Source organism: Fonsecaea multimorphosa (assembly GCF_000836435.1).
Source record: "Fonsecaea multimorphosa CBS 102226 unplaced genomic scaffold supercont1.3, whole genome shotgun sequence".
NCBI classification, from domain to species: Eukaryota; Fungi; Ascomycota; class Eurotiomycetes; order Chaetothyriales; family Herpotrichiellaceae; genus Fonsecaea; species Fonsecaea multimorphosa.
Genome location: NW_015971637.1, coordinates 971,589 through 997,215, shown reverse-complemented (window position 1 = coordinate 997,215; position 25,627 = coordinate 971,589). Strand labels below are relative to the sequence as shown.

General features: G+C 52.2%; 13 protein-coding genes across 13 annotated transcripts; 6 read left to right on the top strand and 7 right to left on the bottom strand.

Moving 5' to 3' along the window:
- Positions 1-562: 562 nt before the first annotated feature.
- On the bottom strand, positions 563-1,572 carry Z520_02155 (uncharacterized protein; the record flags this gene model as incomplete). The annotated part of the gene is made up of 2 exons (XM_016772669.1): positions 563-1,195; positions 1,255-1,572. 2 exons carry the CDS (start codon positions 1,570-1,572, stop codon positions 563-565), a joined length of 951 nt encoding a protein of 316 aa, XP_016636139.1.
- Positions 1,573-2,304: 732 nt separating this feature from the next.
- On the bottom strand, positions 2,305-4,849 carry Z520_02154 (uncharacterized protein; the record flags this gene model as incomplete). Its single annotated transcript, XM_016772668.1, has 4 exons — positions 2,305-3,465; positions 3,515-4,088; positions 4,142-4,396; positions 4,473-4,849. 4 exons carry the CDS (start codon positions 4,847-4,849, stop codon positions 2,305-2,307), a joined length of 2,367 nt encoding a protein of 788 aa, XP_016636138.1.
- Positions 4,850-4,885: 36 nt separating this feature from the next.
- Positions 4,886-5,829, top strand: Z520_02153 (uncharacterized protein; the record flags this gene model as incomplete). The annotated part of the gene is made up of 2 exons (XM_016772667.1): positions 4,886-5,603; positions 5,654-5,829. The coding sequence occupies 2 exons, from the start codon at positions 4,886-4,888 to the stop codon at positions 5,827-5,829; spliced, it is 894 nt and encodes a 297-aa protein (XP_016636137.1).
- A 6-nt stretch (positions 5,830-5,835) lies between these two features.
- On the bottom strand, positions 5,836-7,170 carry Z520_02152 (uncharacterized protein; the record flags this gene model as incomplete). Its single annotated transcript, XM_016772666.1, has 1 exon — positions 5,836-7,170. The coding sequence occupies one exon, from the start codon at positions 7,168-7,170 to the stop codon at positions 5,836-5,838; it is 1,335 nt and encodes a 444-aa protein (XP_016636136.1).
- Positions 7,171-7,601: 431 nt separating this feature from the next.
- Z520_02151 (uncharacterized protein) lies at positions 7,602-8,441 on the bottom strand (the record flags this gene model as incomplete). Its single annotated transcript, XM_016772665.1, has 1 exon — positions 7,602-8,441. The coding sequence occupies one exon, from the start codon at positions 8,439-8,441 to the stop codon at positions 7,602-7,604; it is 840 nt and encodes a 279-aa protein (XP_016636135.1).
- Positions 8,442-9,014: 573 nt separating this feature from the next.
- On the top strand, positions 9,015-10,707 carry Z520_02150 (uncharacterized protein; the record flags this gene model as incomplete). Its single annotated transcript, XM_016772664.1, has 4 exons — positions 9,015-9,590; positions 9,640-10,001; positions 10,059-10,452; positions 10,522-10,707. The coding sequence occupies 4 exons, from the start codon at positions 9,015-9,017 to the stop codon at positions 10,705-10,707; spliced, it is 1,518 nt and encodes a 505-aa protein (XP_016636134.1).
- A 344-nt stretch (positions 10,708-11,051) lies between these two features.
- Positions 11,052-12,158, top strand: Z520_02149 (uncharacterized protein; the record flags this gene model as incomplete). The annotated part of the gene is made up of 1 exon (XM_016772663.1): positions 11,052-12,158. One exon carries the CDS (start codon positions 11,052-11,054, stop codon positions 12,156-12,158), a length of 1,107 nt encoding a protein of 368 aa, XP_016636133.1.
- A 760-nt stretch (positions 12,159-12,918) lies between these two features.
- On the bottom strand, positions 12,919-14,849 carry Z520_02148 (uncharacterized protein; the record flags this gene model as incomplete). Its single annotated transcript, XM_016772662.1, has 7 exons — positions 12,919-13,588; positions 13,635-14,004; positions 14,054-14,120; positions 14,171-14,268; positions 14,317-14,553; positions 14,603-14,783; positions 14,835-14,849. The coding sequence occupies 7 exons, from the start codon at positions 14,847-14,849 to the stop codon at positions 12,919-12,921; spliced, it is 1,638 nt and encodes a 545-aa protein (XP_016636132.1).
- Positions 14,850-15,621: 772 nt separating this feature from the next.
- On the bottom strand, positions 15,622-16,815 carry Z520_02147 (uncharacterized protein; the record flags this gene model as incomplete). The annotated part of the gene is made up of 2 exons (XM_016772661.1): positions 15,622-16,643; positions 16,689-16,815. The coding sequence occupies 2 exons, from the start codon at positions 16,813-16,815 to the stop codon at positions 15,622-15,624; spliced, it is 1,149 nt and encodes a 382-aa protein (XP_016636131.1).
- A 1,575-nt stretch (positions 16,816-18,390) lies between these two features.
- On the top strand, positions 18,391-20,054 carry Z520_02146 (uncharacterized protein; the record flags this gene model as incomplete). Its single annotated transcript, XM_016772660.1, has 5 exons — positions 18,391-18,603; positions 18,652-18,755; positions 18,810-18,988; positions 19,035-19,206; positions 19,256-20,054. 5 exons carry the CDS (start codon positions 18,391-18,393, stop codon positions 20,052-20,054), a joined length of 1,467 nt encoding a protein of 488 aa, XP_016636130.1.
- A 432-nt stretch (positions 20,055-20,486) lies between these two features.
- Positions 20,487-22,745, top strand: Z520_02145 (uncharacterized protein; the record flags this gene model as incomplete). Its single annotated transcript, XM_016772659.1, has 2 exons — positions 20,487-22,078; positions 22,127-22,745. 2 exons carry the CDS (start codon positions 20,487-20,489, stop codon positions 22,743-22,745), a joined length of 2,211 nt encoding a protein of 736 aa, XP_016636129.1.
- Positions 22,746-22,810: 65 nt separating this feature from the next.
- On the bottom strand, positions 22,811-23,557 carry Z520_02144 (uncharacterized protein; the record flags this gene model as incomplete). The annotated part of the gene is made up of 2 exons (XM_016772658.1): positions 22,811-23,366; positions 23,454-23,557. 2 exons carry the CDS (start codon positions 23,555-23,557, stop codon positions 22,811-22,813), a joined length of 660 nt encoding a protein of 219 aa, XP_016636128.1.
- Positions 23,558-24,084: 527 nt separating this feature from the next.
- Positions 24,085-24,984, top strand: Z520_02143 (uncharacterized protein; the record flags this gene model as incomplete). The annotated part of the gene is made up of 1 exon (XM_016772657.1): positions 24,085-24,984. One exon carries the CDS (start codon positions 24,085-24,087, stop codon positions 24,982-24,984), a length of 900 nt encoding a protein of 299 aa, XP_016636127.1.
- Positions 24,985-25,627: the final 643 nt, after the last annotated feature.

The window sequence follows — 25,627 nt, the reverse complement described above, 5'->3', positions numbered from 1 at the left end:
TTCCTGCAGGCTTGTGTGTCCAACCATTTTGTTCGCCTGTGCAGTGGAAATTTTCGATCGGAGTGCCTGCTTCGAGGTTTCAGGAACTTTGGAGATCAGGCTGAGAATACGTCATCGTGCAGTGCGGCTGAAGATAAGTTACACGCCAGTCGTATAGCCGACTGTGTATGACTGGTAGATCCATCAGGGGTGGAAGCCTCCATTGCCGGCCGAAGAACATCCGTAAGGCCGCGCGTTGGCCGGCGGCCTTGCGAGAGAGAAATCCAGGACGACATCAAAGCTGGTTAGCCACATACGGAGTGCTTTGTTTTTGACAGCTACAGCCTGGTCAAAGGAGCTGCTTCCGGGGACGTGAAATTTAAGCGTGACAGAATATTCCTTCGAGGAATATAACAATTACCGTTGCATTATCTGTCACAATCGGTGAAGACGTGATTGTGATAGACAGAAGACCGGTAGATCGAAAGAAATGCAAGTAGCGAGACAGCAAGGAGATCGATGAAAGGAGTTTCGAGTAACCAGCATTTTTGAAGTGTCGAGATCGGGTTGATTGTCTTTCCCGCTAGGACTTGTAGCTGGCAGCGTATCTGGACAGCATGTGCTCTTCAACCGTAAATGCCTTGCCCTCGGAGCCATCCAGGGGCTTGATGATACAGTCTGCATTGCCGTCCAGGAAGAAAGGGATTGAATATCTGTCTGTGCCAGAAGTGTTGATGACTCGGTGTACGTTGCTTTTGTATGCGCCACTCGTCCAGGCCTCTAGCATATCTCCGACATTGACCACATACGCATGTTCTTGAGGTGGCACATTGATCCATTCCCCGGTAAATTGGTTCAGGACCTGCAGACCGGAATGTCCATCTTGGAGTAAAAGGGTGATGGCCCCAAAGTCTGTATGTGCACCGGCGCCAACCAAGGCTGAATCATCGGATTTGGGATGTGGAGGGTAATGAAGCAGCCGGATTGCGGCAATTGGATCTCGACAAAAGTCTTCGAACACTGTTGTGTCAAAATTTTTCAACCCTCTGGCCAAGATCCGCATGAGCAGAAATGACAGCTCAGACAGGGCCCGATGGTATTCAAGCAGAGGCTGTTTGAATTCCGAGTCCAATAGTTGATGTGGCCAGATATTTGCTTCTTGGAAAGGTCTGAATGGCGGCTTGTTGCCGGGCATCTCGCGACCAACATACCATCCCTCATAAAGTGTTAACTTGCAACTTGTCATTCTACGAGGTCAGCTGAGAACCACTGTACCTCTTTCAAGTCGGGCTTCTTGCCATCCTCCAGCGTCTGGGCCCCAATGAGCTCGAAGCCACGCCCGGGTTTCCCTCTGAGCTTTTGCTTCTCGTCGTCAGGTAGACCAAACAACGCCTTCGCTGCAGCAAACACCCGCTTCTGAAGTGATTCCGGGACACCGTGTCCAGTGATTTGGAAGAAGCCAATTGTTGTGCAAGCAGTGCGAATTTGTGTCACGATATTCTCGGCCTCGGAAGATTCAGGTTCATTGAGGTAGGCTGTCAGGTCAACCGTCGGGATTGTGAACGTAGGCTGTTCGTTTGCGTTTGTAGACATGATTTATGGCCGCGGGGCAGATCAAACAAGCCGTCCCAGAAATCGAAACTTGAGAGAGACGTGACATTGGATGAAGATGTAGGCTCACAGGCGCCTGAGGATCGAAGAACTTGAAGGATGGGCGATCGGGAGGCTCCGTTATCTAGACACTCCAGGGCTGTTATCAGACGAAGTGGTACTCGGGGTGCGCCTAACGTGCCTTTTCTGCTCGCTACTCAGGCACTATCCGAAGATGTCAACTAGGCCGAAGCTGTTTTTCTTTCGTCAGACAAAAAATATGACCTTCGAGGTTGCCATACGGCTGCTCACCCAGGACCGAGCTGCGAAGATGGAATAAAGTCAACACTCAAATCAGAAGATCTCTTCCTCGGTCGCTCGGCATTGTCTTTATTGACCTATAGCCTAGCTATGTCATCACCTGCCTGATTTGCAATGACTCCCCTGTGGCCTTTCGCTTGGTCGGAGAAGGAAGTACGGAGTAACTACGTCTCTACGGAGACCAACTTTCAAAAGATGCCATATCATCATGACTGATGGCCCGAAATTCTCCACCACTGGATGTACGTTATATTCTGCAAATCACAAACTTGTGTGGGACTGTGAGAAGTTTCGCAAGAACGCAGGTGAATGTTGATGCAGTAAAATTGCTTCCGAACCTTGTCTTGGTCGCTACGTTGTAAACAATGCCAGTAGCCAGTCGAATGCCCATAGTGCTTGTTTCCGATGAGACCCCTATTCAAAAAAGAGGTCCCTTTCCAGGTCAAAGTTGAAAAGGTACTCGACATCGAGTGACGGATCGATCCAGATATTCGCGGCTGAATTGTCCTGTCCGTTCTGGTCTGATATATCTTCCGCCTGGGGCAGCGTATTGCATATCGTCTGAGCCGTTCCGGAGGGCTTCATGATTTCCAGCGCCCTATTCTCGCGCACTGCTCTGATGGCACCTTCGACGATCTTAGCGACTTCGCCGGCAGTGTAGTGGAGATTCCTGACTTCCCGCAAGACAACCAAGCAACCATCTAGTTGCTGCAGACTCCTCGCCCGTATCGCCTCGCTGGTCGACCGGGCATCCAGTAAATGGACGCTGACAGCCGCACAAATAGTCGCAACTCCAAGAGCGGGAATCACACTCGTCAGACCGGCATCGTGCAAGTCTTTGTGGATGCGAGTCATGTCATCTGCGGCTCTCCTCATCGCCCTGGCGTGAGCTTGATACCTGCAGAGCTCCTCGTCCAGGTACAGGTCAGGCGTCTCTTCCATGCACTTGGTCCATTTCTTGATGGGAACTTCCGGCTTATGCAGCATTATCGCCGCCATGAGGAAAGTCAACTTGACCATGGAAACGGTCAAGAGGGCGCGTTTCGAGTCAAAGTCGTCCGAAAACCGCCACAGATCGAAAGGTGCTTGATGCTTCCAGTCTTGCAGTTCCGAATCCATTTGCCAGACTCGGGAATCTTGAGCCCCCGGAGAAACACTCCGTCGATCGACGGTATGCAACAAGCGCAGGATTCTGTGAATGACAAGACAGAGTTTGGCCTTCTCAATGCAGGCTGCTTCGAGCATATGCTGCCAGGAGGATGTTTCGCGCCCACTGCTGCCGAAGTCTGCATGATCCAGCATGAGTTGGTCCAGGGCCATTATGCGCGGTGGCTTGCCCATGGAGAGACACACATCGGATTCCTTCATCACCAACGTCCACCAAAGACGTCTTTTCAAGGGTGAATCGGCGTTGTTGGCTGTTTTCTGGAGAGCTATCGAGTATGCCTGGGTCAGAGCGATCCCCGTCCAATGCAGCCCGTCTTTCGGATCATTGTTGCTCGACCAGCTGATGAACAACAGGGCCGCTTGACACATTGTCATACGGTCAGGCTCCACTTCCATGTCGAGGAGTGCCTGGTATTGTGTTAGCGTGCTTCCTTACATTCCTCATAATGGACCCCACCTTTGCCTTGGAATAGAAGCTATTTCTCGCGGCCGCTTTACTCTCGTATCCATACCTCTTGATCTCATCAAGTTCCACGGCAGCGAGGCCAGCTCCAACCAGTGTATGGTACAGTAGAAGCGATATCTTGTTCGGAGATTCCCCGGTGATGGCGGAAATGACGTCGGGAATATCAACAACGGGGAGAAGTGGGTGGACGAACTCGGCGAAGCGCTGAAAGATGATTCTTTCAAAATCCGGGTGAGGAAAGTCGAAACATTTTTTCGCGCAAAGGTACTGCCAGTCCTCAGCCTGGAGGGTTTCGGGAAACGGTTTGATGAAAGGCGGCAGGTCGATGTCTGTAGCTAGCTTGGCGAGCGCCGAGAGTGCTGGAGCAGTGATCTCGGGATTCAGGTGCTGCTGCCGAGGGGTATCGTCGTGAAATGTGAACGCCGGGCTGGAAAGGATATCAAAGGCACCACGGTCATCATTCTGAGCAGTCGGCGCATCGACCTCTGGATTCGCCGCGAAATGTCGATGGGACGAGATGGACGAGTCGGGCGTTGGAGGCGAGGGTTGGATGGTTTCATGTCTTCTGCGTTTTCCCATCAGCAAGACCAGCCTGAGAGCACCTGCATCGAAACATACGGTGGCCGCCTCTTTCTTCGTCCCAGCTCACACGTCACTCCGTCGAGTCGGCAGTTCGTGCACGAGCCTGGCTTCTGAGCCACGATATCGCAACGAACCTTGCGCCGACGGCACTCGAGGCATGCTTGTGAGGAACGCTTCTTTGGGGGCTTGTTTCGGATGAACCTGTATTTGGACCCGGAGAAGGTCTCAGAGTCTGGCTGTAGCGTGCTCATGTTTGATGTGGGAAGGTAGGTCGGGCAACTGGGACTGCTGCTGCTGAACGATCAATGGCTTTGCTCCCAAAAGAGTCGTGCTCCGTGGGAACGGTCGCACGATCCGAGTCGCGAACAATTCGAGGGTGGGAAGGTCATGAATCGCAGGCTGAACAAGCTCAAACAGCGGTGCACCTGGTGTACCACCTCCATCCGCAGACACAATGCCTTCCTGCAGGGTCTGCCCCCTGCCATCGCCGATCGAGAACAAGCTTCTCCCCGCAATGTTGGGGTCGAAGTGGAGCTTCTCGTGCTGGGCCAACAACCCCGCAATCTCGGCTCCTCGGTTATCGGAAAGCAGGTTAGGGTAGTGGGACTGGAGATTTCCTCTTTTCATCGTCGCCGAGGCTGTATTGTTCGGCGTATGGCTCTCATCATGGAGAGGGTAGCCTTGAGCAAAGGCGGTGATGGTCCCTTGCCAGGGGGCTTTCAGCCCAGGAATCTTGTGCAGCATACTGCCATCTGAAGGGCAGTGCAACTCCGGTCCAACATGTCCATTATCACACGAGAGAACTTTACCTCCAATTTCCACCATGACACATATCCAGTGCTGCAAGAACGACTGAAGAACGCAGACTTGGTGAACAAGGTCGCCTTCATTACCGGATCTGGCACAGGCATTGGAGCGGCGACGGCACTGTCTTTCGCAAGAGCCGGGGCCACGGCTGTCTTTCTCTGTGGTCGGACGCCGTCGACTCTCGAGGAGACACAACAACGAATATCGCAGGAATGTCCCCGTGCCATTGTGGGCAAGTTTGTCTTCGATGTCAGCGAGGGGCTCGACAAGGCTCGGCAGGTCTTCGCAGAGGCGTGCAAGATCGCTGGCCGTCCGCTCGACATTCTCGTGAACAACGCCGGGTATATCGCGTCAATGCCTACGACACCGTCTCCGGACGGTGGCAACTGGGACTTTGAGAGGTACTGGAGACATTTCGAGGTCAACGTCAAGGGTCCACTGGCCCTGGCTACCGCATTCCTGGAACATGCGTCGGATCACCCAACCGTCCTGAACATCTCGTCTGGGGCCGCCGTGATTGATTTCGTCGCCGGCCTGTCCGGCTACGCCGCCAGCAAAATGGCCGCGTTGAAGATGTTCAGCTACCTCTACCACGAACAGGCCCAGCGTGGCCTCAAGGTGTTTCATGTCCACCCAGGGGTCGTGGCTACAGCAATGGCCAAGGAAGGGAATTCCGTCTGTGATGACACCGGTACGAGAAAGAAATCTACCAAGCATCCTCGGCTTGACTGACTTGTCCAGCCGAACTCGCTGCCGACTTCTGCGTCTGGCTAAACGCTCCTGAGGCGGCGTTTCTTCAGAATCGACTGTTGTACGTGAACTGGGATGTTGAAGAGCTGCTGGCAAAGCGTGAGACCATTGTAGCACAGGATCTGTTGACGCCCGGTTTGCGCGGGTGGGACTCGACGGCTATGTAGACTACTCTAGTACTTAGAACTGCCCACGCCCATGACGCCAATATACTCGTCTTCCTTTGGTCGTCTCACAATCTCTCCATCCTTCTTCCTAGTCTGGACCCCACCAATGCTTCCAGTGGTCCTGAATCCCATGTAGCCCTTGACCTTGTCGGAGCACATGGCAAGCACGTCCTCCTTGACGGACAGCGAGTAGTTCTCTTGCTGTCTCATCCACGGCCGCGTGAAGAACACCAGAATGACGGGCCGCTCACTGCCACTGTCTGCGGGCATCTTATTCGCACCTGTCGCATGCCATAGTCTGCTTTCAAATACCATACAGGTTCCAGCAGGACCAGCTGCAGCCACAGTATCGACCGGGTCGTATGGATCGTCCGGCGCCCAGTTGCCCTTGTGGCTCCCTGGCATGACCAAAGTCCCACCGTTTTCTGGGGTGACGTCCTCGAGGAAATACATCAGATTCATACCAACCGCGACGGATCTGATCGGTGGTTGGATGGTGATTTGGTCAGTGTGCATGTGCATCGGGGTGTTGCCCGGCCGAGCAATGTTCGCCGTATACGAGAACAAGATTGCGTCGTCGCCTAGGAAGTCCGGCACCACGTCTTGGATGGTCTTGTTGTTCTCTAGCAAATCGATAAACTCTTGACCCTTGTTGGGCAGGCACCAGACGCGCTGATTAGGCTTCTTCTCCCCGCCGTCGAAGAATCCAATGCCGGCGTCTGCTTCGCCCTTGGCTTGGTCCATAAGCCGCTTCCTCAATACGCGGACTTCTTCTGGAGTAAGAGCGTTCTTGACAAACCCATACCCCCAGACGTCGAGATCTCGCTGGACTTGCGCAATATCCTCGGTGGGCTTCGGCAAGTCCTTGAGATCCAGTCGGTCCAGCTTAGGATGGACGGCGTTGAATGGTGTCAGAGCGTCGACGAGTTTGACTCCGACTCGGGTGGGACCAGTGAGCATGAAGATATGGCCCCAGTTGAGAGCATAGCGGGCGTCCATGAGGCCGTCAACGAATCTCTTGATCATGACAGCCGTGATGTAGACCTGGGCATCCAAATCTTCGGGCATCTCGTCGGCAATGAAATCGAGCGTCGCGGGGCTGGCCCGTGCATCGATTAACAACGGAGGGTGGTTGGGCCCGAGAGTAAGTGAGAGCTTGGCTGCAACGAGAGACATGTTATCCAGCCTAGACTTGATCAGATCCACTGCCCGATCGTAGTCGGCCTTTGGCACGTCCTTGGAGAACTTGGCCAGGTTGACATGCTTGTCAATGTCCGCCGCTTTCCCTTTGATCTTTACTACCGAGACAGGCTGCGTCTGCGTGGCTGTCTGGGTCGCCATGGTGGGATATGGATATGTGAACGAATGAAGGGGCCCAGGCCCGAGGATATGGGAGTAAGATCCTCTTTTATCTGATAGAGCGGATGCAGGGGAGAGTCAGATCTTCTCACAAGGCTCATTCAGCCTTTCTTCCATTGTTTTGGTCCGAAAACCCCCCACTGCAATCAAATCCTCTTCAAGTAAGCCTCGGGAGTGTGGTGGTCTGGATCTCTATCTTCATTGGGCCATAGTCTGTCTTCTGAATCTGATCTCCGCACTGTAACTAATCAGGAACCGAGGACGAGCATCTCGAGAGACAGGAGACCGACTGCGCCAACGTGAGCGATGCTGCTGCTAGTAATTCATTCTGTAGCAGACAGAAACTGAGACGGTGGCAAGATATCAAAACAAGCTCGGAATGCTGTACAAGGCCTCCTTGTACTCCGCGCCGTTTAAACTTGGGCTTCTGCTTTGGGAAACTGCCTACTGAGATAATTGTACGAAGTATTCCCCGTCCTAGCAATATTGGCATTATAACCCAAGCCCAACCACTCCTTCATTTCGTCACTCAGAGTCTCTTGTAGTTCGAGAGGTAACTTCGCCGTCCAGTTGACTTGCTGTCGAAGGAAAGACTTGGTGTAATATCCAAACATCAAAGCCCGGTCTTGATCCTTGGTGATGTTAGCACCGGACGTGTGCCAAACACGGCCATCCATCAGAATGACACTGCCTGCTTTGGCTTCAAAGGGTCGGAGCAACTTGTCGGCATTTGATGGGATGTCCTTCCTCGACTCGTACTTGTTCGATCCAGGGATATACAGGGTTGCGCCGTTGTCGCCGTACACATCGGTTAGGCACCAGATGACGTTCAACGCCCACACTTCCTTCCAGGGTTCCGGCACCACGATACTCTGATCGCTATGGAGTGCCATAGACTGACTGCCCGGTCGGGCAATATTCGCCGTGAAGTTGGAGATCAAGAAGTTGTCCCCTAGGACAGATTTCACCATGTCGAGTGCCACCGGGTGGACGATGAGGTCTCGAAAGATCTGGTCCAGTTCGAGAAGGTAGAAGACCCGAACGTTGGCGTCGTTGGGATCCAGGCGAGGAATGTAAGTCGCATCGCCTCGACTTTCACCCGCCTCCTTGGCTTTCCATAGTCTGTCAAGGGCATTCCTCGTTTCTTCCTTGCTCAGAACATTGGGAATGACGGCCCAACCCTCTTCGCGCAGATGCTCTCGCGCCGCCTTGTACAATTCTTCACGAGACGATGTTCCATTCGCGTCGCCCATGATTCGGTCGAGGATGTGTTTGGTATTATGAGGCACGATAGTGTCTGTTAGACTCTCACCTTCATTTAAGGGCCCAGACCCTAGTAGTCTCCTCGGATAACCCGAAAGGGAGATATGTGGAGAAGCGCGGTCTTCATACTTCGTATCACAAGGATGGATGCGGAAGACTGGTCGCCGCTGGAGCTTATAATAACTTAAACCTTTGGCTTCTTGCAACACGCGTTCCAGGATGGCGGTCTAGAATCAGGTCCCAAAAAATGCGAAATGCGATGCATTTTGGCCCCTCAATGTTCCAAGCTCGAAATGGCTCGTATACAGGGGTCACGGCGAAATGTTGTTCGCCGTCTTCACCGAGTCCGCCCCATACGAGTAAATCATTCGGCGGGGCCCTTGCAGTCGGCTCAATGTTAGATTAAGTGCTTACCGTTTGTGTCACCCATGAAATCCTCATCTGTTAGCGGGCGCTACCTCAAAGATCTGTTGCTCAAGCTTCGGTTCCGACCTCTCTTGGCTATAACTATCGGCGTATGAAAAGTTAGACCTTTGTCGAAGCGAAAACCAAGCAAGATCAAAATGGCCAAGGAGACGGCGGCAGCGCCATCAGCTCTCGTCACTGACATTCTGTTGTCTATCAAAAGCAACCTCGCTTTGTTGTTTGTGCTCTTTATTGTCCTGCGCTGCATCTATCGCCGGTACTTCCACCCCCTTGCAAAATACCCGGGCCCGTGGATCTGTTCCTGCACTCGCCTGTGGAAGGTATGGAGCGTGTACAAGGGCCACACGGAACTTGATTTCATCGACTTGCACCGAAAATACGGGAGTGTCGTGCGCGTTGCGCCCAACGAGCTCTCCTTCGCCTCGCCCGTTGCTGCGCACGACATCCTGGCCCCCGGAAATGGCTTCACCAAAACCGAATTCTACAATGTATTCCCACCGAAACATGCACCGGACATCTTCACGGAGACAAGGGAGTGGAAACATGCCGCCATGAAGCGGGTGGCTGTAGTTCCCTATAGTCTTGCCAGTGTGCAGAAGATGAGCCCCTGGATCGAGGACGTGCAAAAGGTCCTCATAGCCAAAATTGGCGAGTATGCCGATTCCGGGAGGGTGTGTGATCTTGGCGACTTGCTCCATTACTTTGCCTTTGATGTAGGAACGATCCTCATGTTCTCCCAAGGCGTAGCTGACTATCCTCTAGGTTGTTGGAGAGTTTGCATTCTCACAGCGCTATGGATTCGTCGCACAGGAGAAAGACGTCGGAGGTACCATTAAGCTGATTGACGACGTACAGTGGTACGACGGCATTGTTGGTCAAGTTCCCGAGCTACGACACGTACTGCGGGAAAGCCCCGTGTTCCAGTACCTCTTAACGCTGTTGAGTCCCCCACAAGTCACACGAATGGCCTTAGGCGAAATAGCCAAAAGGAAACAGAGCAAGACTGATGGCTTCTTCCTCGAGCCCGACCGGCGAGATCTGCTGGGCCAACTGATGGAGGGCAGCGCCAAAGATCCGAGCAAGTTCTCCGAGATGGATATCTTCTCGGTCGCTCATGGCGCAATGTGAGTAATGTTCCACAGGTCCAGCCTTGCACACTTTCGCTCTAACTGTTCCGACAGAGGCGCCGGTGCTGATTCAACTGCTTCTACGATGCAATCATTCTTCCATTTCGTACTGACCAACCCGGAAGTATATCGGAAACTTTGCGAAGAGATCCGGCAAGCCCATCTATCGCCCAATGTGACCTGGGCAGAAGCACAGGATTTGCCGTATTTCCAGGCATGTCTATTGGATGCAATGCGATTGCGGCCTGCAGTCGGACTGAGCATTCCTCGATACGTTCCGAAACAAGGCGCAACAATTGACGGTCGTCATTACCCGGGAGGGATCGTGGCATCCGTCAATGGCTGGGCGGTCCATCGCGATACTCTTTTCGGCGACAATGTCGACGACTTCCGACCTGAGCGCTGGCTTTCTGGCGATGTTAGGGACATGAAGAAGCATATGTACCAGGTAAGCCATCAACTGCGGCATCACAGCCTCCCAGGACCTAAAAGCCAACTAACACCACCGGCGATATAGTTTGGAGGCGGCGGACATCTTTGCATTGGACGGAACCTCGCGCAGTTTGAGATGAACAAGATCCTGCCTCAACTACTCATGAACTTCGACTTTGAGCTTGTCTACGCCGGACGGCCTCTAAAGTCCCACTCGACCTTCTTCGTGGTCCAGAGTGGGCTGGAAGTCTTTGTGAGGCGGAGAAAATAAGCCACCTTTAGTCTGGTCATTGGGTTGAACTATGGGGCCTACTATACGAGTAAACAGCCTGGTTGACATCAACCAATAAGTTTTACACGGTTGAGATATAGTTCGAAACTCTCTTGCTCCATGCCACACTCGTTTGTGCATCCTTTGGGATAGCCGGATATCCTCGGTCTCTCCGCATTACATACTTGGACCCTTCGGAAGCATTCTTAAAAGTTTTGGTATGCTGGCTTTTACTGGTGGTGGAAACTAATCCAATGCGTTCATCATCAGAGTTGTATTTCAAAATCTTGTAGACTTGAGCTTCAAATCCCAACTCTCTCCTCGTCAAAACGAACACTAGAAAAATGGGCTCCCTGGGCGTCGATTACACACGCTATCAGGACATTCCCGAAACCCAAGCGGAGCTAGACTGGGCAGACCTCATCACCATCGACCTGTCACGGTACGACGAGCCGGGCGGAAAACAGGCGCTCGCGGCGCAACTCAAGCACGCCATCTCCACGGTGGGATTCTTCTACGTGACCAACTTCGGCCTCTCGGAGGAAGAAGTTAATGAGCAATTCGCGCTCGCCAAGGCCATCTTCGACCTCCCGGACGAAGAAAAGCAAAAGTGCCGCGTGGGGAAAGACGGACTGGGGTTCTTTGGCTGGAAGCCCCGGGGTAGCAGGAAGCAACAGCACGGGCTGGTCGATAACCTGGAACTCTACGACGACCCGAAATGGTGCGAGGCCTACAAGGGCCTGCCACGCCCGGCGCCGCTGGTCCACGCGGCCGCGAGGGCGGAACGGTTCCAAAGACACATGGCGACCTACGTGCTCCGACGGCTCTTGATCCTGTGCGCCATCATCATGGAGCTGGAGGACGAGGAGGCGTTGTGGAAACTGCACAACTACGACGCCCGATCGCAATGCCACCTGCGGTACATGCTCTACCACCCGCGGACCAGCGACGAGCTGGACATTATGGAGAAGCACAACGTCCAGCACAACGTCTACGGCCACACGGACTTTGGGTCGTTGACGTTGCTAATGCGCCAGCCCGTTGCGGCCCTGCAGGTCCGACCGTACGGCGAAACAGAGTGGAAATGGGTGAAACCGCTCCGGGGCAGCATTACCGTCAATGTCGCTGACACCCTCTCGTTCCTGACCGGTGGATACCTCGAAAGCTCGATCCACAGGGTCGTGCTGCCGCCCGAGGACCAGAGACATGTCCCCCGCTACGGCGTGATTTACTTCGCCAACCCGGACGACGACACCCTCCTCGAACCGGTCAGGAGTCCACTCCTAGAAAGAGAGAAGGTCAAAGGCAACAATAATAGGGCCATGCCTCCAAAGGGAGTCACCGCGGAGGAATGGGTCAAGATACGGTTCGCCAGCATCGACGCCAACTATGCAAACAACAAGGATAACAAGGTCGTCGTGAAGAATGTCGAGGTGCCCAGCTACGCGTGAGCGGACGGAGATAATGTGATGACGACTGTGCAGCTGATAGACTACGAGGTACCGCAGTCTCGAGTTCTTTACACATTCACCGGCTGTAGCCCTATCAGGGGAGGGGAAAAGAGCCGTGATGTAGACCCAGTCCGCGGCTTGCCTAGGGCTAGCATAACATCCAGTATTCAACGAGCCATCGGAAAACGGCTTGGAGACCAGGACACCGCATCCAGTGGCACAGTCGCATGGGCATCTTCTTGACCAGCCTATTTCTGGGCGTTTGGCTGCAGTCCGCTCGGGGAGAGCCCAACACGGAATACAGAGTGAACTATAACAACAACTCGACCGACGGGGACACTTTCTGGGGACATCAGGACAGAGATTGGCGATCAAAATCACAAGGTCTGACCTTGAAGAAGGAAAAAGGAGGCGAAGTGCGAACAACATCGATCAATGGATTTCGTACTATCGTATATGCACCTACATAGTTGACACCTCTCTCCTGTCATGCAAAAGCGCAAGGAATGAAATGGTCAGGGAGTGGGTAATGCCACACTACTTTAGGTATAAAAAATGTCAATGTCGTATTCAGATGCCAGTGTACTACTGTTCCTTCTGTGTGCCGGGCTCTTAGCTGCTGTCCCTCTTTTTGATCTGACCCTTGATGACTACCGCCACATTGTCAATATTCCAGTCTCGCATGTCAATCCATGCTTACTCTTGAGCAATCTGCGTTCAGACTGTTTGAACCCAGTCACATACCGACCCGGGAAAGGACTCAAGCGAGCTGATCCACTTCCGAGACGTGGACACTGTGGACACCTTCCTTGTCCACGACTTCTCGTCTTCTCACCACGACCTTCCTCGTACTTGCCTTCCTCGGATTCTTCGCTTCAAATACTTCATCCAATTCTTCGAGAGTCCTGCCTTTGGTTTCAACAAAGAAGAAGTAGATGAAGAGGAACTCGAAGCAATCCCAGAACACGAAGAAAACATAAAACCAGTACTTGATGTTCTTCAAGGCCACAGGCGCAGCAAAGGTGTTGACAAATGAAGCGAGACCAGCCGTAAACTGGAAGAGCCACATCCCTTTAGCTCGCATTTCATTCGACATGACCTCGGCGGGGTATATGGGTTGCATGCTTGTGTAGGCGAATGCGAAAACGACACCAAAGATGTAGATAAACGCGATGCTCGCATCCGACGAGCTTTTCGATCCGGTATTGACGTATCCTGCTGCGGTTCCGGCGGTGATGGATAGACAGATGATCATGCCAAAGGTGGATCCCAGCATCATCTTTCGCCGACCGAAGACGTCGTGGAAGCGGGCTCCAGCAGCGGCAGCAATCCAACCAGTCAGAGCATACACCGCGTTGAGTAAGAGCACGGTATTGGTATCTGTAACGCCAACATTGGTAAGGAGCAGGGGCAGATAGTAAGATATCACGCTAACTCGGTCAGCAGGTGGTCGCAAATTTTGGAATTGACACCCACTTGTTTCCAGAGAACTGGCCAAACCAACTCCACGCAAGATTCAGCATGCTTCGATATCGCCTTGAGCGAGACTTGACGAGAATTCGGAGATCAAAGAAGTTACTCCACGAGGTCAACGGAATATCACGCAAATTGTGTTGGATTTCATTCAGTTCGAGGTTGACGATGGGATGTGACGCATCTCCATTTGCATGGTATCTCACAATGAAATCTCGAGCTTCATCAAGGCGATCGGTGGCGACCAAGAAACGAGGAGATTCTGGAAGAAACCAGACTGTGAGACAGACGATGCCTGGGCAGAGTAGTTGAAGCCATAGTGGCAGCCGCCAGTCTAGGTTTGATGTGAAATGAAGATGCGTCCCGTAGACGGCTGAAAGAATGTCAGAGAGACTGGTCAGCGGTCGTGGAGAACAGCTTACCGAAGGTGGCGATGATCGAACCCATATACCAGAGAGTGTTATAGAGTCCAGACACGGTACCACGATACTAGTTCCTAATGTTAATCCCCTGTCCTGCGTGAAGGAAGTCACCCTTACCAAAGGAGGCGCAATCTCGACGACATACATGGGTGCTGCAGTTGTAGCCCATGTGCAGAAGAACGATAGCAAGAAGCGACCACCAATGAATGTAGCCACTGAGAATGTCAGCGCCAGCCAGCATATCATGAGACGAGTCCACTTACTTTTCTTCGCAGTTGCAGTGATGATCGTGCCAACTATCACGCCGGCACAACCGAGAAATATTGGCACCTTGCGTCCTTTCCAGTCTGCCAACCAAACAAACAGGGCCCCTGTCATTTGTCCGACCTGGAAGATTGCGAAGACAATCCCAGTACCGGCTTGTTCATTCTCCGACACGTTATAGTAGTGGAGATAATTGGGGAGAGCATTGATGCTGCCCATGAGAGAGCCATCGTAGCCTTTCTTTCGTCAGTAATCTCCACATTATGCACTTACAGTGATACGTACCGTTCATGGTGGAACAGAGATACACAACGAGACAGCAGCCGTACAGGGCGATATGTCCACGCCCCCATGGACTGGGGGCATTCTGACCGAGGGCAGCAGCAAAATCTGCATTGACGGCACTGATTTCCTCGTCGGTGGCAGTAACCTTTGAGTCTTCCAGCTGCTGAAGAGTCTCTTTTTCCTATCACATCGTCAATTTCTTACGAACAAATTTGAAGAGGAACATATTTACACTGAGTGCTGCCATGGTGAAAAGATGAGCAGGAGAGATGTGATAGTCTAAGACGCACCTCTGCAAGCAGGACGACCTGCCAATTTATATGCTCCCTGAATGAAGACCCGGACTATCGACAACCACGCTCATACAATGAGTGGAGATCAACTACCACATTGGGCACGGACTCTTTGCTCCTCCGCTTCATATCAGGAAAAGCGTAGCCTGATCCCCAGCGATTTTGTGAGGGGAAAGACACCTTACCCCATGGGCAGGTGTTGATCTTTGGTTGCATGCGACTGGGATGACGTTCGCTTAACCCTCCCTGGAGTGACGAGGGTGTGAGGTTGCATGAGTAGTGGATATGGTATGCCTGTGGCCCTCCCCTTCATTTGTCGAAAGTGAATGGCCTTGATGCACTTCGGTCGTTGCAGGGATGCGAAATAAACGGGAACGGTTGGTCGTACACGACGGTGGGGGACCGTCAGTTCCGTGGAATAGAAGATTATTGACGCTACGACCGAGGACATAGGACGAGCTGAAATCGGCCGTGGCGTGAAACTCTCTGGCGCCCATTCTGAACTGAAACGACAAGGTCGTTCTGCTATCTGCATACCCTAATCGAACCTAGCGGCTAGAGCTCTCACTTTAGAAGCCTAAAGTTGCAATTTTTGGCCTTCTAGTCATGCACATTCAGCCATACGGCCATACGGGTGCTTACATGTTTGCTGCGACCTAGAACCTGTTTTCCTCCTCGCCTGTCACAGAGCCAGATAGGCTGAGAAGTCATATGCAGACTTTGCCGTCAATGTGCGATTTGCAATATTCTGAAAGCCTGGATAGTCTGGGCCATCAAGCTGCACCTGCTAAGAGTCAGCCAACCTGGATTATATCTTTTTGGTGTTGCGCTAACTTCAAACACAGCGTTGCTGCGGTCTGAACCACAGTAGCAGCTTTTTATCGGCCCTGGAACGAGCTCCCAATAAACCCAGCTGAGACCGAGTTCGACAAATTTCTCAAAATTCCAAGCAAGGTTGTTTGCTCGTGCAGATGCAACAACTCCCCATTCTTCCACAAACAACTTTTTGTTGTATTGAGCAGCGAGGGCGGTAGCATTTGGCACCCATTGAGTCCAGTCGCCGTCATAACCATGTAAAGCGATCCAATCGATATCTGGACAGGTAAAAAGCCACGGTCTCCAGTTCCAGTTCTGGTAGATATTTCCACTACCGCCAGCACCACCGGTCGAGACGGCGATGGTAGCGGAGCCGATATACTTTTTAAACTGCTTTGCGCGATCGCAGAACCAGGTTGGGCCAACACTGTCGAGCTGGGTGATAGCCTGGATCATCGGTTCGTTTTCAATGTCGAATGCAGCTATTGCTTCCGTTAGCTGACCCCACGGCTTGCCAAAATTTGGCGACTGATAGTTCATTATGTGGGCAATTCTGTTGTCAAAAGCGGCCACTGCTGTAGGATTTGTGTAGAACGAGTTCCCCAGCGTAATCGGTGTTCCAGTGGCAGGGCCGAAACCCCCAAACTCGGTACAATAGGCGTCGCAAGAATTCTGCCCGAACGCGTTCCCATCATGGATTGAAATGATGAACTTGATTCCACGACGATGCCCTTCCATGAGGAGACCGTCAATGGCATCTAGAACGGTGTCGTTGAAGATGCCCACAGTTTCTTCGAGATCGGGAATGGTCACCGTTACGTTCGTGCCTTTATAAGTTCCTGGTGAAATGCCATTGACCCAGATCCTAATGATACGTGCCCCGTCCCGCTGCAGGCCATCGAGCCACGCGGTCCGAGTAACTTCATCGAGTCCTGAATCAAATGAGAGATAGCCTGCCTTTCGTACATCTTACTGACCGTGGGCATAATAACTTGAAGTTCCCCAGAACATGTCGTAGCTACCATTCGATGGGCTCGGCTGAGAATTAGAGAAAGCGAACAAAGAGCTCAAAGCGAGTAAGAATAAAGAGATGAAGCTGGCCATGGTGAAGTCGTCGTGACAGCGTCACAGACCTTATCCAAGGTCGAGCGATCAATTGAAGGTGAACGCAATTCCCACAGGGTTACGTTCGATTTAAATCACTGCAATGCAATCCCCTCTCGGTGATCGTCCTCATCTCTTGCTCCTTGTGATCACTCCCTAAATGTACCTCCGAGGCGACGCTGGATCGTGAGCTCGGATACCGGCGGCCCCTGTTGACACGGCCCACAATCACCTGCACCATCATGTTGATGCCAGAAACGGCTTGAATCAACGCCGGTGGGAGTCAAAGACGCATCCATGTTTGAAGCTCGAGCTGTGAGGGTACGTCACTCCATCGCTTGCGATGTCAAATTGAGGTTCTGGAGAGAGTACGTCTATGGCACTCAACAAGCACTATTCCGAAGAGGAAGCGGGCCAGAAGACTCCGCTCCAGAACAGGAAACCGGACACAGGGAACGGGCAGCTGGAGCAGGCGGCTCGCTGGGTGGCTCAAGTCGGATATCGGCAATGTGGACGACAGACAAGTTGAAACGACAGATTTGGTGGTTGCCCACGCTGCGCTTCTCCGCAAATTGCAGGTTGCACTTCATGCCTATTATGACGCACCGTTGTACGTTTGCGCACTAAATCCTTCGAACGTACCTATTCTCTGACACCGAAACGACGAGATTCCACAGCTTGTTGAACCAACATCAACAAATCGCTTGACGTGCGGGCCGAATCGCTCGATGGCCGCGCGCCTGACAAGAACATGTTTTGAAGCAGGCAGATTCTGTACCCGAGAAGGCGTCGGAACTGTGGTTTGGATGTCACCACACTCCTTCATTCAACGCCTGCCACCGAAACACATCCTCCAGTGCGACTGCAGCAAAGCAGCATATCGAGCGAGATGTTAACATTCACCTCGATTTTTTTTGTCAGGTTCCCGGTTGAAGACATCAGGCGACGAGAGTGCGGCCAGAAAATTACCCGAAGGCAGCCCGACGTTCCTTGGCCGTTCGGGAACACTTGACTGCGAAACAGAGGTTCCAGACTTGTACCAAACACATTCCCTGGAGCATTGAACCGGAAGGCTATGTTCAATACGGACTCTGTCGAAGAGTCAGGACCGAGTCAAATCACGATTGAAGCATGCTGCTCGATGGATCACTATACGATCTCGTCCCCGCTTCCTTTAACCGATTGATCTTGCACCATCACTAAATATACTTTTCGCAGAGTTGTAAACGGCCGTCGGCAAGTGCCAGGTTGGAGATATCTCCTGGTAAAATGCCTGCTTAGAAGAGCAATCCGCCGAGCCTTATCATACCCGCAGGGAGCGTGCAGAGGTCCTGTCCGCATAAATTCTACACCGAAAACACATTCCTCCTTGCGCCGACTGACACTTTCCAAGCGGGTATTCGAATTGACCTAACAACCCCATGGGGACGGAGGCTGGGGTTCTCGTTCACTGTTCTCACCTCTGAGATATAAGATCCATTCATACACCTCCGTCCAAGTATCTTCACTTCTTCTATTCTCGCTCCTGGCAAATCCGTATCTGAAAGGAGAGACTGCACAGTAATTGCATTCACCATGCATTCTAAAGCCATTGAAACGTCCGTGGCTGTGGAAAAGGCTCATGATGAGCTGATCGAGGTCGAGGTCAACCTTGAAAAGCTCTCGGCCTCACAGACGTACGATTACTCCGGAGCAACAAGCAAGACTGATCCTGCGGAAATTGCCCTCGTCAGGAAGCTCGACTGCCGAATCATGCCTATGATCTGGGCGATGTATTTCATGAACTATGTGAGTCGAATTCCAGTGCAATACACGCTCAGCTAATGATGCGGGAAGCTCGACAAACAAGCGATCGCCTCAGCACGTCTCAATAAGTTGGAAGACGATATCGGCCTCACGGGTTCTGAATACAATACCTGCATTTCAATTCTCTTCGTTGGGTAAGAAGCAGTTATTCAAGCTTTGGCGGCCAATATCTGCTAATCGAACCACAGATACCTGTTGATGCAGCTGCCATCCAACATGCTCATGGCATCCAAGAGGATTCGGCCCTCAATCTACATGGGCTGCTGCATGGCACTGTGGGCCGTATGCTCAGCATGTACTGCTTTAGTTCAGAATTATCACGGGCTCTTGATCGCTCGCTTCTTTCTGGGAGTCGCCGAAGCGCCTTGTGAGTGCTCACCGGGTATAGGATGGAGCGTTGCTAACCTCTACAGTCTACCCGGGTGCTCTATTCCTCCTATCCATCTTCTACACAAGAAAAGAGATTGCTACGCGTATTGCGATTCTGTATTCGGCGAATATCCTTTCCACAGCATTCTCTGGACTGATTGCTGCTGCCATATTTTCTACAATTGACGGAGCTCACGGAATTGAAGGCTGGAGATGGTGAGAGACTTGACACATTCTTTCTGGCACTCACTAACACGCGGACGAGGCTGTTCATCATTGAGGGGTCCGTCACATTCGGCATCGCGCTACTGTCTATGTGGGCACTGCCGGACCATCCTTCGTCAACACGCTGGCTTTCCGAAGGCGAGATGGCGATAGCCCAGGAGAGAATTGCCAGGGATACGGTGGAGAAAACGCAATCTCAAAGTGCTCTCCAGAGCTTGAAAATCGCATTTTCCGACCCCCGCCTCTATCTTCTGGCCTTGATGCAAAATCTCCATCTGTCCGCCGCCGGATTCAACAACTTCTTTCCCACGGTGGTCGGTACACTCGGATTCGACCGCACGGTTACACTTGCCCTGACGTGTCCGCCGTTCATATTTGCAGCAATTTTTGGGCCCCTCCTTGCGCTCAGCTCTGGGAGATTTAACGAGCGTACGTGGCACATCACCGCTGGAATGGCCATGGGAGTAGCAGGCTTTGTCATCGCGGCCGCGACCCTCAACACGGCTGCTCGCTATGTAGCCTGTTTTCTGTTCTCAGCTGGAGTGTATTCCGTCAACTCCTGCATCCTCGGATGGGTCTCAGCGACACTCGGACAAACAACAGAAAAGAAAGCGATTTCCTTGGGGTTCGTCAACATCGTGGCCAATGCATCCTACATCTACACCCCATATCTATACCCAAGTTCTGACGGTCCGCGCTATCTGCCAGCTATGGGCGCCAATGCAGGCTTCGCAACGGGAACCGTCATTTGTGCATGGGTACTGAAGGTCTGGTTGATGGCGGAAAACAAGAAATTGAAAGCCAGCTCTCGAGATGGTGGACTTGCATACGCTTACTGAACCTGATGTTGTCCGATGGTCGGCGAAACTTGGTACTGGGAAGGCATATTCTTTGTCAACTTCGCCAGTGCAGGTGGCGCCGGCGCCGCTGCAGTCAGCAACATTATATGGAACCCAATATATGACTTTTGTTCAATCGTCAATGTAGAAGTAAATGGGACGTTAAGCTATAATTACAGGCATATTGCAATAAATGCTCCCAAGGTCGTAAGAGAAGTATACATAGGACTGGCTTCATGCTCAAGGAATGGCGGGTACATGGCTGGTGGTGGCTGTAGGCGTCAGTTGTAGAGCCGAAAATCTACCGCCAACAGGCTTTTTACTCACAACCTCATACAACCCAAAACTTCATCTCGGTCTCAACTCCATCTTTGCTCTTTTATTTGAATCCAGTCTTGCATCAGATGACATGTAATCCCTTGACGGCGCATCATGTCGTCCAAAACGATCGCCCCGATTGAGATAGGGTCGTTCACCGCCTCATCGCCCGAAAAGACAGAATTCATTGGCAGCGCCAGCGGAGTCTTCTTCGTCAACACCGTCTTCCGCGCCTTTGCTCGATCAGCTTACAATTCCAAGACACTGGCTACCAATGATCAGCCAACACGCAATGACCCTGGGTCAGTCGACAGTCGGCTTGTCGATCCAGAGACGCCCATGCAACTGGACCACGAGGGCGCCGGAATGAGGATCTTTATCGAGAACGAAACAGGCCCAAACTCTTATGGCGTCAAAGGGCATGGACTGGGAGTTGCGCCGGAACAAGAGCCAGCAAGGGAGCTTCTGATGCTTTACCTCAAAAGTTGGCATCCCCTCTTCCCATTTCTGCATGGGCCGACCCTTTTCGAAACAATACGAGGTCTTTATGAGACCAGTGGGCAGAGGAAGCTTTCGCTAAGGAGCCGTTTATGCCAGGCTATTATCTGCCAATGCGTTTTCAACATTGCAGCCCTTGACCAGCCCGACGGAGTGCTCGCCACTGAATCGCGACTGGATTCCCCTGCAAAATTACTCTCGCTCTTGGGATACGTTGCGAGTAACCATGACAACCTCTCGTTACAGGCTCTGCTCGCCGCTCAGCTCTATCTCGTGGCGACAATGTCTCTCCGAGCGGCGTCGACGATAGGAGGTACCCTTACACGGGTGATGTATCACGCAGGTTTCCACCGCTGCGCTTTCCGGTACCCTCAATTGTCACCCCGTGAATGCGAATTGCGGAAGAGGATCTTTTGGAGTGCCTACGTGCTGGATCGCTATTTAAGTCAAGCACTCGGTCATCCTCTGGGTATTCATGATTCTGACCTGGATGTTTGCATTCCGGGCATGGATGAACTGCACAAGCCGGTCAAAACCAGCCAGCAGGTACCCTCTACAAGTCGCGAGGCCACCGAGGGAGTCCTCGCTCATCTGCCCCGAGGCCATCACAGGCGTGACTCGCGCCCAGATGATCCTATGGCCTCAGAACAGGCTGGCGGCCCAGCGACAGGCTCTGATCCAGAATTCCCTAGTTTGGATCCTCCCAAAGATATCACCTTCTCACACTCATGCCAAAGCTCCCAGATCTTGGGCCATTATGTGCTCTACTGCCGGCTCACAGGTCAGGCAGTTCAGACATTCCATATCTCGCTCCAAAACCGGACGATAAATGCAGAACGAATGATGGAGCTTCAATCAAACGTCCACGCGTGGTGGAATGGCCTGCCTCAAGAACTACAGGACGAGTATACTGGAGGCGGAGGGAAACTGGCCTCGACCTTCACATTCTTCTTTTCAATACTTTATAATCATCTTTTGCTTCTCAGTAACCGCCCATTTTTATCTCTTTCGCCAAAGTCCATAGAATTCAGGTCGAGTCTGCAGACATGCATTGCAGCAAGCCGACAAATTATCACGACATCAAGGCGTCAACACGACAGCGGCTTGATTGTATCTTGGCCCGGAATGCTATCAGCTACGTGGATGGCCGGGTTGGTTTTGGCTTTTGCTTGCACACTGAAACGATATCCGTTCAGCAAGGCGCAAAGGTGAGCGGAGTCTTCGCACTTTTGAATACGCGCGCTGACGCAACGCAGAGAAATCGAGGATTCCATTCGCAGTCTCTCGGTGATGGCAAAGAGCTGGAACAATGCAAAACACTGTGCAGAGGCCCTCCAGTCCTTGTTGGAAACCCTGACAACACAATATAACAAGGGGCAAAATTCTGTTGTCTCTCCATTGTCCTCCTATGTGACTGCCACAGGGACTTCAAGACCAGCAACGGTCGGAGGGCCAGCTGAACCAATTGCTACGCAGCTCTCCTCGACTGAAACAAATGAACCTTCCAGGAAAAGGAAGAGGACCAGTCGAGGGCAACAAGAACGGAACCCACGACAAAGCGAGTTCCCTGACACGATGAATGGCGACTCCAACCAATCTCAGACAATCAATCAAGACTTCGACGCCGACTCATACCAACTGCCCAGCCTCAACAGCGGGCCAATGTTCCCTATCCTTGAATACACAGGACCAGATTTTGGTTTCAGCAATGTACAAAATCCAACAATGGACGACTTTGAGTTCCTCGGTCTGCCAGTTTCAGACGATCTGTACCCAAACAACCCTGGAGCCTTTGGTAACATCGGATGGGAGGCACTGGCTAACGGGTCTGGCAACATGCAGAGCTGGGCCACTTGGGGCACGCCGAGGCCTTGAGCGAAAGAGAGCTCTTTGCATGTCTGACGACTTCCGGCTCTGACATCCTGCTTCGCCACAACTTCTCACCAAAGAAAAGTGTCCTGGAACTCTTTCGAGAAGGAAAATTTGCCACCTGCAGTGCCCGGATTGGCCACGGAGGCAGAAGACCGTCGATTGCGTGCATCAGCCATCTGAACCGTACGCGACGACGTGTCAGCAAGGTCTTGAGAATCTGGCGCCATCGCTATGGATGTCTGGGCAGTGTCTTCATCCATCGCGGATGGTATATCTTGATCTTGGACTTCGCTCGGAGTGTCTGTCGGTTGCGATTGCTGGTCTTGGTTCTCTCCAAAGCCTGTGATCTCCATTGAAGATGGATTCTCAACTTGGTCCTTCCATACAAGGACGTCTTCGATGGTATGCAAAGGAAACTGCTCCCAGAAGGCGATAGCCGACTTCTTCTCCTCAGTGGTGCTCAAAGTTCCGACTGAGAGGATTTGCGGTATTCGATCTTGCACGCCAGGGGAGAAGGCCGCTGTCAAGCTTTCTTGTTGGCAAGCCGACAGGATTCGCCAAAGCATTCGTTCGGTCTCTTTCAGTCGTATCTCAAGGGCTTCGATATAGCCTTTTGCGGGACCTCTGTTGGCCGTGGGAAGTCAGCAGGGCCACTGTCCGCCGGGCGTTCCAGCCATCACAACTATGACGGAGCCACTGACCTCTTTTGACTTCTCGGCCATGAGCAGGTCTGGGCGAGACTTCTGCAGCGGCTGCAGATGGGTCTTGACGTCGTTAGTACCACAACTCTTGGAAAGCGGACAGCGAGAATTCATGGCGGCAGCGGACCTGTTACCATCGCACTAGGAAGCTCTGTCAATATCGATCCAAGCACTCAACCTTGGAAGGGCAATCAACACATCACGAAAGCCGACGACTGACCTTCTGTTTCCTTGCCCTACAGGCATAGCAAGCCGACCGACTTCTGGAGCCCGAAGCACTTTCGGACGAGGGTTTAGGCTGAGGCATGGGCTAGCGCAATAGGACAGGCCTGCAAGCGGTCTTGTCTGGTGTGGGTTTGCATCTAGCAGGCCTGCTGGCTTTGGGCGGTCGGCGTCGGCATAAAATTGTTTCTTCTGGTGAGGTTCGAACATCCCAAGATTGGCGAGTGCGAATTAGTCAAGGGCCGATTGAGTTGCGGGAAGAAGATTATCCGATCGGACAATCTTTTATGCGTCGCCCGATCCAGGGGCAGGGACAGAAGCCAGATGGATTGCTGATATTTTATATGCCACGGAGGATAGAAGAACGCAGCAAAGTCTTGTCGCCAAACTGTTTCTGGACAGCAGCAGATCGCTCAATCATGTTTGAAGGCTTCGAGACGTTCGATATCACCACACGGACATCGCCCGAGGTAAAAATTCACGGTGTCAAGAGCAAAGACGGTGGGCGCAACCTCCCGCCTCTGCTTCTTCTCCATGGCTTCCCACAGACTCACCATATCTGGGACGCTGTTGCGAGTCGGCTGCAAATGCAGTTCGACATAGTTGCCCTTGATCTTCGCGGATATGGAGAGTCCTCTGCTCCCTCAGACCTGTCAAGTTACGCCAAAAGCGCAATGGCAAAAGATTGTGTCAAAGTCATGGAAAAGCTCGGTTTCGATTCTTTCTTCGTCTGTGCACATGATAGAGGGGCGAGAGTCGCGCACAAATTGTGCGTTGACTATCCGCTTCGAGTGAAAAAGGCGATTTTCCTGGATATTTGTCCCACGCTGGCGATGTATACATCGACGAACTTCGAATTCGCAAAGGCTTACTTTCATTGGTTCTTCTTGATTCAGAAAGAACCGCTTCCAGAAACGACAATATCACAAAATCCTAGACGGTTTGCTGAGATGTTCATGGGTGGAAGACAAGCCAGCGGCCTGGACATCTTCAAGCCCGAGTGTTTCGATCGGTATGTCCGCAATCTTGGAGATCCCGCGATAGTACATGCGATGTGCCAGGATTACCGAGCAAGCGCTTCTTTGGACATGGATGAGGCAAGAGAAGACCTCCAAAACCAACGGCTCATCCAATGCCCATTGATGGTCCTTTGGGGTCGTCACGGGGTCATTGAAAAATGCTTTGACGCAGTGTCTGAGTGGAAAAAGGTCACAGTAGCAGATGTGCCTGTCGAAGGACACAGCATTGACTCGGGCCATTACATCCCGGAGCAAGCTCCTGACGAAGTTGTGACGGCAATCGAGAAGTTCTTCTTGTGAGCTCTGAGCGAATGGTGCTGCCGTCAGCGACCATTTGTACCAAGTGCCAAATTGCTTCTCCGTTCGACTTGAAGGATGGAACTCCACGGGGCAACACCATGTTCTGGCTGAGCCCCCGTATCATCGCGTCCATGACGTCGGCATGTCTTTACTCTTTGGACCCTCAAGAAGCTCCGTCGCCAATACTGAGAGTTCAAGACCATTAGACCCTCAACTATTTTGCGGAGAAATGGAATGAATCCATGATAAGCTCACGGACAAGATTTTTCCGGGGCCATTTTTCCATACGGTGCCTGTCTTCTTGATTGGACCTTGGTATCATTAAGACTCTCGAACGTGGAGCGGGCCCGATATGCAGCGGCATAAGTATATTGTCGAGAGTGTGACAGTCTGGGGGCTCTTGGGCATAAAATTATATGCTTTAGCCCGGGTTCTATAGAGTTGAAATGATGAAAACTCAATCCAGGGTCGCGCAGAAAAGCGGACTGCGGGAAGTTTAGGTCGACCGTCTATATCTCGCGCTTGCCATGCCGTCATCGATACATTTATTCATGTCACTTGATGACTGGAAATCTGCTCTATACAAGCGAAAAGTACCGGAAGAACGACATCATCAGGGAGTCTATATGGGATGGCTGCAATG